This window comes from Epinephelus moara, chromosome 24 (assembly GCF_006386435.1).
Source record: "Epinephelus moara isolate mb chromosome 24, YSFRI_EMoa_1.0, whole genome shotgun sequence".
Lineage (NCBI taxonomy): Eukaryota > Metazoa > Chordata > Actinopteri > Perciformes > Serranidae > Epinephelus > Epinephelus moara.
The window spans coordinates 17,474,999-17,487,690 of NC_065529.1; the positions used below are offsets into that span (position 1 = coordinate 17,474,999).

At 39.6% G+C, this 12,692-nt stretch overlaps 1 protein-coding gene across 1 annotated transcript in view; it reads right to left on the reverse strand.

The window, feature by feature from the left end:
- cpne5b (copine Vb) overlaps positions 1–12,692 on the reverse strand; it is a 180,283-nt gene that overhangs the window by 48,406 nt on the left and 119,185 nt on the right. The window contains exon 8 of the mRNA XM_050037339.1: positions 1,201–1,304. Within this exon, the coding sequence (XP_049893296.1) occupies positions 1,201–1,304 (104 nt within the window). The remainder of the gene's footprint in view (positions 1–1,200; positions 1,305–12,692) is intronic.

Here is a 12,692-nt window from a genome sequence, read left to right on the forward strand (position 1 = left end):
AGAGAATAAATTGATATTTCAGTCTGGCTATTAAACCATTTCCCTTGACCAAGAGTGTGACAATGATATGCAAATGGCCTTCTCTGATATCTGCAATGCTTCGCAGAGCAGAGCCACATAAATTCCTATCACATACCCCTCAAATATCCTCTCGAAAAGCAACAAGGCGTATCACACTTTTTTTTCTTAACCCAAAGCCTTGGATTACTTGTGCTTCACTAAGTGCCTCAAGCCTTTTAAAACCCTGTTAGTCCTTTTGCTGCACAGGCCTCTAATTTGTACCCCCCTCTGGCACCAACAACCGATACTTCTAGCACATCTGCAGGGATCCATTTCCCACCCTGTTATGTATCCAAAAAAAAAAAAAAAAAACCTGAGAAAAGCTGGAAGACAGCTAATGAAGCACTTGCTAAAGCATCTTCGGCTAGATTGGGCTGACGCTGCCACAACTGCACAGCCCCTTGGGAGGATGAACAGCACTCTGGGAAGGCGTGAGGAGATAGGGGAGTGCTGTTCACCCCTACGTGAATTGCCTCAGAAAGTGACAGCGGCTTCACTATTGATGGAAAATGTAGATTGTGTTTTTTTCCTTTGCTTTTATGTTTTTCTACATTAATTGCCTCTCATTCCTATTTGTCCTCCTGGAGTCATTTATGTAAGGTATTGTCATGGGAATTGTGGTTATGTTGTGAACAGGATACTTGCTTCTGTATGCAGCCTCTTAACTTGTGCATGCTTCAGTAACCACTGCAGCTCTTCTCTTCACATATATTCTCATCCCTCTCTGCTGTATCTCCTCTAATGTTCCCTCTGTTTATGCCTCTTTCTCTTCCCCAGATGGTTTCCATCTGAATTCTTTATTATGTTACTGTAACCTTTATGATATTGTACTTCAAAACTAATTTTTTAAAGCAGATTTTCCAGGCTCGCATATGAGTTAATTTATCCTGCTATAAGAAAAGCAAGCTAATATCTGACTGTTTCCTTACCGTGGACTTTGGAGAGCTTGTAACACAAAATTCAGCATCTGTTGTTTTAAGTGTGGTTTTTGAGAGCAGTTACTTCACTGTGCCAGGACTGCATCTCAGTGCAATATGTTTGTCTCAGGGGAGCTTCCTCGTCCACTGACAGCACCAGTACTTGCACCAACCTATTTCCAAACACTAGGAATGACAAAACAAAATCACATCAAGCACTTACGTTCCATCCTCGTTGCTCCTGTAGAAGACCATGAAAGGGTCCGACTTGCCAAAGAAGTCCTTCTTGTCCAGCTTGTTGGCACAGAACTGCATAGTGGCGCTGTCCTGCAGGTATGCATAGAGATGTGGGGAGAGAAGTATGAGATAGGATGCCGGGGGGAAGGGCATAAGTTCTTCATGATTAAAGAATGGCAGGTATTATTTATGTGGCCTATGCTTTCCTTCCTGTACGTCTTCTCTTTTATCTTCACAGCTTACAATGGGACAGGACAAGATAATGAATGCCTCATGAATACATTAGTCTGTTTGTACCTACAGTATGTGTGTATACATGCGTGTTTACCCTAATTTATATTTCTTGGCCTACTGTGAAGATCTTATTTTTCCAATGAGATACAGAGAAGCTTTTTCATGACTTTTTTATTAGATTTACATTAGAGCGACAAGTACATTAGGGCAAATAGGTTAGCTCTAGGTAAGCATGTGTGCACACTGATCCACTCCTACAAAGACTGCAATAATAGCCGCAGTAGCAGATCTGTGAGGCTGTGATTATTGTGACAGAAAAGCAGCAGTTAGATTAAAATCAGAAAATGTTGCTTTTTAAAATATTTTTACTAGGGTTGGGCGAAACAGCATAGTATCATGATATTTTTGTGTGGCAAAATCATATCGCCACGATGTGCTAAGTATTGATTTTTTTCATTACATAAATTATTAATGAATGAATGAATTAATTAATTTATTTATTTATTTATTTCGGTCTTACATCTCAAAATATGCATAGTTCGTTCACAGTAATATGTACATATTGACCGGAAAGGTGTAGGCTGAAGCTGAAGCTTATTTAGCCCACCCTCTTTACACACACGCACACATACTCAAAAAACAAATAAAAACAAAAAAACCCCAAAACAAACAAACAAACAAACAAAAAAATTAATATTACAAATACAAATTAAACTATAGGTAGCCTACTTGAATAATAAAATCAATAGCTTTTTCAGTCCATTACACACATTTTGAAGTGACTGAAGTGAGATGAACAGACTGAAAACATATCTTATTATATAATACAAATCTTGACAAAGTTTTCCTTTGGGGTCATAATTTACAGTTGAAAAAACGTAATGGATCCTAATATATTGCATTATATTTTATCACAATACTTATCATGTTGCAACACATTTAAAATGCAATAATATTGTATTGTGGAGCCTCTGGTGATTCCCACCCTTAACCTTTACTACTAACAGAGCAAAGCATTTACTGTGAAACCTGATGGTGGGACTGGAGGCCGTGTTGTCACCTAAATCTGTCTGCGCAGGTGACATCTCAGAATCCCATTGTTTTACCTGCAGATATTTCTAATGTTCTCAACTTTAGTGAGTATTCAATATTAAGACAGCCTCAACTGCAAGCCCAGTTGTACTTTCACCAATGGTAACAAGTACAGCTCAATAAAGGTTCAGGTTGAGTAGTATTTCAATTGTCCTTTTATACCAATGTGAATGAAGTGATGGACCTGCAAATGGTAAATGGACCTGCATTTGTATAGCGCCTTTCTAGTCATCCGACCACTCAAAGCACTTTTTACACTACGAGTCACATTCACCCATTCACACACACATTCATATACTGGTGGCCGAAGCTACCATACAAGGTAGGAGGCATCATCGGGAACAATTTGGGGTTCAGTATCTTGCTCAAGGATACTTCAACATGCAGACTGGAGGAGCCGGGGATCTTCCCATTAGTGGACGACCCGCTTCACCTCTGAGCCACAGCCGCCCAGTGGGGTAACTATGATTTTAATTTAGCACAAGCTGATGTGGAGTATTCAAAGTTCAAACATGATTAAATAGAACAGCTAATGAATGTTCACTGCCATTATTTTAATCTTTTTAATGTCAACATGTCGCATCACAGCCACCATGTATCATCATCTAATGGCTGGGGGCAATTGCTGTGCAATTCGTTTGTGTGTTTGTGGTTGTAACAATCATACTCAATGTCCGGTACTTGCTCAAACACCCCATACAATTACAGATAGTGTACATCCCGTACAGATAGAGACTTCGAGAACTGTTTACTTAATCACATTATACAATGTTAATATTTTTGGAAAAATACTTTTCACTTATTTGTAGGAGGATGTGGGCGTAGACTTGTGACTCCATTTCTTAAGTCTGTGTTGTGTGAATGTCACTGGCCTCCAATCTGTGAACTACTGGCAATCAGCCTGCCATACATTCTAGCTTTATCTATAAACACAGCCTAATGGTGTGTGTGTTCCAGTATGTAGGCACTGTAATCCCTTAACATAGTTTTGTATCCACCCACCTGCGGTCCTGCTAACATTAGTGCCAGCTGCTTACCAGCTCTTATTCTAGCATGAGTAATGGTCATCAAGCTAACCTCTTCTGATACCTGTCACAGCATCTGGAAATCATCACATACTTCAAGAATACTTCAGCCTCACATCAAACATCAAACACAAAGCACAGTTTCTGCTTTGGGCTTTTTTGTGTTTTTCGAATATGTTTTGAGGGCTGCTGTACTTTTTGTTTTAGCAAAATAACACAATGATTCACTTCATATTCTCCTCAGTTTACTGTAGAACGATATCCAGAACTTTAGGGTTTCATTTATATAAAATATAATTTAGTTAGATATAAATTATAGCTGAAGTTTTTGCTTCAGAAGTTACTAAGCAAAGAATTTTAAGATGAATCCATCATATTGTTAAAAACCTAGGGATTAGCCTGCCTCTAAATTAAGGTTGCAAATGATATTAATCACATACTTTCTGTAATTTATCATGATTAATCCCCATTATATCCTCATTCATTCATTCATTCATTCATCTTCTAACCGCTTCATCCTCTTGAGGGTCGCGGGGGGGCTGGAGCCTATCCCAGCTGACATCGGACAAGAGGCAGGGCCCCATTATATCATCCACTAAAATTATATTCTAGATATATTTGTATGACTTAGCCTTGAAAATTTTTCTTTTTGCCATACCTATTTATTAGTGGTAAAAAAAAAGTTTATTTACGGTACATTTTCCTTTTGAATACATTTTTAACTAATGGTTACGGATCATACAGCAAATATCGTGTTCCAACAATTAAGTATTACACGCCAATAACTCTGGGGGACTTATGATGGACACTTTTTTTTTTAAAGGGATGAAAATCAGCCGAACCAGAGAAATCCTCTTTCCTCCCCACCCAGTCTTCTTCCTCATCAAAGCCGGGTGCCTACATTACCCACAATACATGTCAACCAGCACCAGTTTGGTCAGAAATGTGGATGTGTTGTGTGGTGCTAATGTAGCCCCGGGCAGGCTGCAGAGGTCTAATAAGCTCTCTTATTTTTAACTCCACAAACCCCATTTTTTCATTTCCAAACTTGTAGTCTTCAGCCCTGACTCAAGTAACATTAATTAGACTAAAACAAAGCTATCCGCTCCACAGCAGCTCCTCATTACTGTGTGTTTTCCTTTGGAAACAGCATTTTGCTTCTCTGCTGTTCAGAAATTGCCCTTTATGCGACCAGATTTAATCAGAGTGTGTCCTTCAATATCATCACCTGGACTCCCAAACGAAATGATTGCAGTATTAAACGGCCGTCGTGTTTTTACAATTAATGACTAGATTTGGATTGTACCATCATCACTGGCTTGGCAACAATCAATCAGTTCACATTCTTTATGCACAGTGGTATTTATGAAGAATTAACAGTGTCTGAGGGTGAACCAAGGCTAACTAACAAAACAACATAAAAACATTTTATTTACCTTGAATAAATCAAAGACCAGCAGCAGATCCTGGGAGATTAATTCTCACTGCACACCAATTTTTACATCCCCCACCCTCTCTCTCTCTCTAACACACACACTCACACACAAATAAGCCTGAATGTGCATTTTCTCCACCAGTTGTTTATCATGAAATGTAGCGCTTATACCAACCCCAAATATAAATCACTTTGCTGCTGTTGAGGTGTGTACTGCTTGTTTACTATTACCCCTCCCTGCTCTGGGCTCTCCTTTTGTGGTGGCAGTGCAGGGAAGGGACCTCGACTTATCTGTGGCGTATTGGCTGTGGCTAATCTCTGAAACACAGTGGGTTCATTACAGTATGTTCAGACGCTATAACAGTAGATTGTTGCTGCTGTCAGGGCTGGAGGCCTTACACTGGGCAGCCATGGTGCCACTAATGATAGCTTAATAGCTTTTTAATGTTGCAGCTTGCACCTTGTGTTCTGGCTGCGTGCCGAGAGGCAAATCAGCAAAAGAATGTGTGCGAGGTTGCAAGTGTGACAGACTGTGCGAGAGTGAGAGCAGGAGTGTTTCTCTGCACATATGCCAATGCCCATTTTAATTCCTGTATGCATCTTGCCACAGCGTCCTCTCTGTGTCTTTATCACACACAGCCAGGCACAGTGCTGCACACACACTTCCCTCTGACACACTCATGATCACATCCACTCCACTCCGGCAGCGAGAGGAACTTTATCTGTATTCCTGCTCTCACCCCGAGGACACACACACACTCCACATGTCTGCCATTTGACACATCCCTCCTACACAGAAGTCTCACTCTGTTTCATTCTCTTTAAAACACTCCTTTAATCCTCCTGGGGAATGCTAGCAGCCACGACTGACACACAGGCAGTTGAATGCTTATGTCATCTGAATATGTGACAGTAGAAATATCTGCTGTAGCAACAGATTTCATTTACGTCGCTCTCTGTTTTCTGTCCCTGCAGCGTGTTTGTGTGTTTTCTATTTTCAACAAGTACCCAACTTCAACAAGTACTCACTGTGACATTTTAGTCTCTGTACACATGAAAGCAGTGTTCAAGTTTAAAATCCAGTCCTTGGATTGCAGCACACATAGATTTTAAATAAGATGCATATTGTGAAGAATGTTTGTCCTTGCATCTAATAAAGTGTTTAAACAAACAGCCCAGCCCAGCAGTTTTCTGCGTGGCTCAACTATCCAAGGACTGAGATTTACATCACTCCCAAGGCTGAGTGTGCCAGATTCAGTGCAGTAAAGTAAGATTGCAGCCCTTTAGTTAAGCCACATATTAAAAATTTATTATTTTTCCTGTCTGATGTCCCACTGCACCCTGCCTGCACACTATGTGCATGCCTGTATATGCATACAGTATATTCAAGCTCACTATCAGGCACCCACATGCACATGTGCATAATGTAAAGATATGATATAAAGATGGACAGTGAGAACAGTGATGAATCCTACAATAGAGAGTGCATCCATGCAGTTTAAGGACCAAGTTCATTAGTAACTGTATGCCAGTTTGTCAGTTATGTCACAACAGTAACAGTAAACGGAGCCGCTAATTCAAATTAATGGATGCTGATAAATGTTAAATCACTTAGCAAGTGTGCAGCAAGGGCTCTCAGGGATTTACCCACTACAACAGATCAAAGGCAAGCTCAGTGGTAACATTATGGCAAGTTTTTGCATCAGCCGAGTGTCCCTGAAGGAGCGTTTTAGATTCTGCAACCTCACTGTTTTTGTTTATCTAGCGTTCCCTGAGTGAAATGGAGTTTAACTTGTGTGGCCACATAGACCATGTCACTGTTAAAGTGGAAGTAGAAGATAGAAGTTTTGGGCTTTAAGTTATTATGAAGTAAATGTTGATTGCACAATATAATGGTTATAGAATAATGAAACCATCTGCATTTAGATTGGTACCCTGCAGCCTCATTTTCACTATGCAGCTCTGTCAGTCACCAAGATCGATCTCCCAAGAAAATGAAGGTTCTATTTATGATACAAAGAAAGTGTGTCAACAATTGTGCAACCAAAAAAGGAAGACGATAGCGCTTTTGTTATCCTCAATAGTCATTAGTATCTATCCCCAGTTACAGAAGAGTATCAACGTAAGTTCTTTGCAGTTACAATCTCCAGTAGTGGAAATGACGGACAGTGGAACAACCAAAGTAACCGTGGGAAACAAAATGCAGTGTGCCCTGTGTTGTCGGTAGTTACTGCACTCTGAGGAAAACAGAAAGTGACCTGGTTGTCTCTGCGATGGTAACAATTATACCACTTGGAAACTTTTAGAAGGAGGAAGTTGAAAAGTTGTCAGTTTATACTTTAAGCACAGCATATTTATTCTAATTGGAAAAAAGGTTTTCAGGATGTGTTTAATTTTCAGGAGGAGAATAAAAACCATTTAATTGGGTATAATAACATGATAAGTTAAACTACAATTTCCTGAACAAAACCCATTACTAAATTAATTGCCGTTTCCATCTGTGTTTAACAATTAAAGTCAACCGTAAATCCGCATCATACTCTCATAACAATATATCATTTTGATAAGTGACAACATTATAAAAGCTCAATTAGTGCTGCTTCTTACACCCAACTGGGCCAAAATGGATTAAAGCAACCGATCCACCGATACTGTCATTCATATCACTTCAACATAACAAAGAGTTATTAACAGTAAACACAAGGGATCACTGGGTTTGCTCTACAGGAACTAAATGAACTTCCTTGTCTTTGCCCACAAAGTAAACGCAGGTTTTGGTATTTGAAGCAGCAGAATTTGGCAACGTTGCTGCACTGAGTCAGCGAGAGGGAGGACACACCAGGAAATCTCTGCGGGGCTAATGGGCACATAAAAGCATTTATGGTGATGGAATGTGTTGGAGATATTAAATATTCATCTGCTCCTGCCTCATTAAGGTTCTGTTGCACGAACACACACTCCTGCAAAGGTCTGTGATCAACAGCCATTTGCTAATATGGAGAGAATCAGAGTATCAATATTTAAAGAGGGGGGCCAGGCTAGGTAGAGACACATTCACACCCTCAGGGGAGTAATGAAGGAGTGTTTGTGACAGCCAGGAGAGAGAGAGAGTGTGTGTGTGTGTGTGTGTGTGTTACTGCAGAAAGAGTTATAGATGCACTAATTAAGACAGAAGAAATAGGGAGCAGGTAATAAAAGTGTAGCATAAGTACCAAACCAGTGCACTTACAATGGAATTAGATAGGCATGAATTAGTATGAGCCACTGTGCTTTTGTCTCTTGGGGTTAAATGTGGGGAAAAAAGATGTATGGCAAAGGCAAAAAGGGAGGCGGTAACTCAATTAAAGGACGAAGTAAAGAAGAGGGGGGAGCTGGACTTAACATGATAAGCAATGGCAAATGACTCCCTGCTGTTTGTATGGTGGCTCCCCGTGTGTTCAGTTAACACACGAGTACACACTCAGATTTACAATGTGTAGCATACAGTACATGGTCCTCAGTGATTATGCATTCTGTTACATGTGTGGCTCCACAGATAGATAATTCCTTGCCTGGGCGAGCTTCCCCTTTTCCTTGCTTGATTTAAAGCCACAGGATACGAAATCTGTGATTTATGTTGTCTTGTAGCATTTAATAAGGATTGCCAAACAGCGTACGTGAGTGGAATGGAGCATCAGCAATTCCTGCTACCCACTTCCCACCCGCATCCTCTAATCGCTCCACTCCCAGCTGCTCCAGGTTTTCTGTTTTCTACGTTTGATATTTTCTTCATCCCACTTGTTTCTCCGCTCACCCTAAAACAGAACCTGTTCCAGTTTGCTCTATAGCAAACGCTGTGAATGCTGCCTTTCAGATTTATTGCACAATGGGAAGTGAAATTTAGAGGCATCAAAGAAGGCAGTGAATGGAAGCGCAGGAAGTGAGGCGAGCAGACGTGGATCTGTCGTGTGAAGCAAATGAGAGTGTTTGATCAAATATGCGATCAAAAGTCAAAAAAGTAGACGGCCTTGAAGACAGAAGGGGAAAAAAATAAAAGGAGTTTCTTTTACACACAGAGTCAGACACTCAGTGGTGGAACATCTCCACTGGCTGTTGGTGGCCAGAAGATATGGACTCCAAAACAGTCCGGCAGTTAAATTTGTGCAAATAAAGCGAAAGGAAAAATCCTCTTGTACGTGTGATGGAGCTTTATCTCGGAGCGAGGGGGAACACAGAGATACGCTCCAGGCAAAATTGCAATGCTCTGCTCCCACACTGCTCTGCTCATACCCTGTTGCAAATATGTTAGCAGAAAAAATCCCTCATGGACCAGACTTAGATTGCTTTGCTAGAGCTGCAGCTCGACTGGGACCCCGTTGGTCCTATAGGATTCAGTAATGCAGTGTAATTATTATACTGTGGGCAGGAGCAGGCAGTCAGTATTTTCAGAGAATTTCATTTATGAAATTGAGATGCTGTTATCATCAGGCTTAACTGTAAGTTTGTATCTTCTATTGTAGTTGTCAAAAAACCTGCAGGTTGAGGGTTTACTGTCGCAGGGCTTTAATTTGAAAGGCTGCTCAACAGTGAAGCCCCCCCCAAAAATGTTGTATTTACACAGTGCTGTAACCACCCCCAGAAACCGGTTGCTTTGTGTGTTGATAGTGTTTCCAAGTGGGAGTTAATCAAATTTATGTAACTCAATATTTTGATAGTCAAAGTGTTTAGATGGCTGCCAAAACTTTTAATAACCAGCACATGGAGTTGGAGAAATGTTTCAATAAACTTACATTGATTACTTTACTGCACGCCTCATAAACTTGAAAAAATGAAGAAAACATCCCAATTACCAGTTCTGTTCCTCGAGCTCTCGTGGCATTCTGCCCATATGGTTCAGATGTATCAAAGCTGCTGTTGTCATTGTTGTTGTGGGAATCAGTTCATTCAAAATTATCAGAAATGTTTTCTTCCACCCTGCATTTCGTTGGTGAATCTGTTGTAACCTTTGGCATTGCACTGAGAAATAATTAAAATACAGTAAGTGTGTCACTTAGAGAGTGCAGGGTCATGCAATATGGAACACTTGCTGAAATATTCATATCCAGTTTGTATTCAGTTCACAGCAACCCGAGGTTTCCAGAAGTCACAATACCACATGCACGGTAGTATATGTAAAATTTGAGCTGTGCACGCACTAATGCATTCTACTTGATACAGAATATATGTTGTGCGGGGCCAGGCAGTTCTAGTGCACTGTTTGTATTTATACTGATGGAAAGTATGGCACCAACACTCATGTATAACCCAAGTAATTTTTGAAGGCTGCGATTATGTTACCAATGTGCTGACGAGAGTAAATAAGAAAGTAGTATAAAGAGGGAAGGTCAGTGTAAAGAGGCAGGTTCAGATGGTGGATGGGTCAAGCAATCACAGGACTTTCAACCTGGAGATTGGTGTACATGTCCTGTGTGAAACCAAGTGAACTTTTTGAGTTATTCTAATGTTTTAATGTTGCTACAGTAACATTAGCTGCTTTGTTTCAACAATGTTTGACTGATAAAATGTGCATGCAGGCTGAAATTCAACCTTACTGTTCTGTCAGGAGATGCAGTGACTTAAACCACCGGTGAGAAAGAAAAATAATAACGTTCCATGTAATCTGTTAAGCTAAAGTAGAAGAAAAAGTCTGCTAGCCGCTAGGCTAATTTATGCAATGTGAACATGCTTAAGCTAATGATGGGTGATTAGCAAAAAACAATTGTTTTGTCTGTGAACCTGAATTTGATACCTTTGTTAAACAATGTTGTTATTAATCCATGTTATATGGCTGTTGGGAGAAGTTTGCTTTCAGGGCTTTGAGCCAGACAGCCCTGAAGTTACATGAAAAAGAAGATCGTTTGGGTTAGAATGAAAAGATTTCTTCCAAAACGGTCTTTCTGTCAGAAAGCCCTGAAGGTTAACTTATTCCATGTGCTGTTTTATGTTTGTTAGTGGAGTCAGTTTAAATTAAACTTCACTGCACTGAAGCGGTTACAATTATCTGCATTATTTATGTGTTGTTTTTATCTTTTATGGCCAAAAGCAAAAAAGAAAAGGGTGGCAGCTTCTTCTGTAACAGACTGTGTTAAATGGGCAGATAATATCGTTTCATATCGATCACAGGCCCCTGAATCGCATCGAATCAAAATCGTATAATGGCAGACTTTGTAATATCGGCAAATTTTGTATTGTTCCCCAAAGAATCGATATAATATTGCATTGTGATGAAACTGTTGATTTGCACCCCTAGTATACCATCACCATGTTTCTTCTCCTAAACCTAACCTGTGTAACTTTACGTTAGGTATCTAACATTATGGTAAATACATAACATGACAACATCATTCTTGAAGCACAATTTGTTAGATATCATACAAACTGTTGTTTGTGCATTTAATTAAGATATTATACAAACTGTTGTATGAGGATACGTCAGCGGGGCTGCCAACTCACAGGTGGATCACACCAAATGATGCAATAAAACATAATTTTGGTGTAGGAAAAAAAAAATGGTGCATGTAATCTTAAAAGGTGCATGTACACAGAAATATTTATTTTTAGCGCTGCCATGTGGAATCTCGATTACCATGTGGGGAGTGCAAAAAATGGGAGTGCTGAGGACCACTGTAAGCAAGTTGAAAAAGGGCACAGTGACCTTGTTTTCTAGCAAAGCTAATTATTTGATGGTATCGGTTTTGCCATGACCTCAGTTTATTAACTTTAGCTGTTCTTCCTTTGCTCATTATTCTAATGATGCTCAACTCATCAAGTGAGACAAATTTGGAAAAGGTATCCAAAAAATAGCTTCTTCCTCTCAAGGCTTCATTACACTTTATAGTTTTATAATGTCTAAAGAATAAACTTGCCAACTCATATCAATAACGTGTCTAATAAAAGAGGCATTCATCTCTTTGTCATCAAAGGTTTCTAACATATTAAATACTGCTATACGTGACTTTTAAATACACACCAAAGTATATTTAAAAAGCATGGACCAGGGTTGTTTGATGCCAAGTCTCCATTCAAACCAATTTGTTTTTTCTAGAGAGCAGAGAAACACCAACTGCACACTTGCTGCATCACAAAGGAGGTCAACATTAGGCAGAGTTTCTCCAAAGAGCAAACACTGGGGTTGTCCAGTATTAGTTTTGACTGAAGGTTTAATAACGAGCCTGTACAAATGTATTATTTTTTCCTACTGCAGGGTATGTTAGCACACTTCCCTAGAGACCACATCACGAATAGAAACTGATGAATAATGTCGGTTCATGAATGCTAAATGCGTGTTAACCTCTTCAACCCAGTCAGACCCACCGGCGAGTCAGTCATTACTGTACAAATTCATGTTGTGCACACAGACGTTTGCATAACCCACAGAGAACTATACCTCAAATTCTAGTCAAGATTTTAGTGTTTCCAAAAAAAAGTGCAAAATTATGTACAAGGACTCTCACATTTGAATATTTTTCTCAATGTGAGAGTCGTATAGCTTCAGCGAGGTGTGGAAACAAAAGAAAATACAGAGTATGTTTCTGTTATTGCAGGATTTAGGGAAATATATATTGGCAGAGGTAGATTATAATTACTCTGTTTTCATTTGTTCAATATTTCCCTAAAAATAATAATTGTTGTGTTTTCGTTACCTTAAAGGGATGATTCTAGTTTGTGAACTGT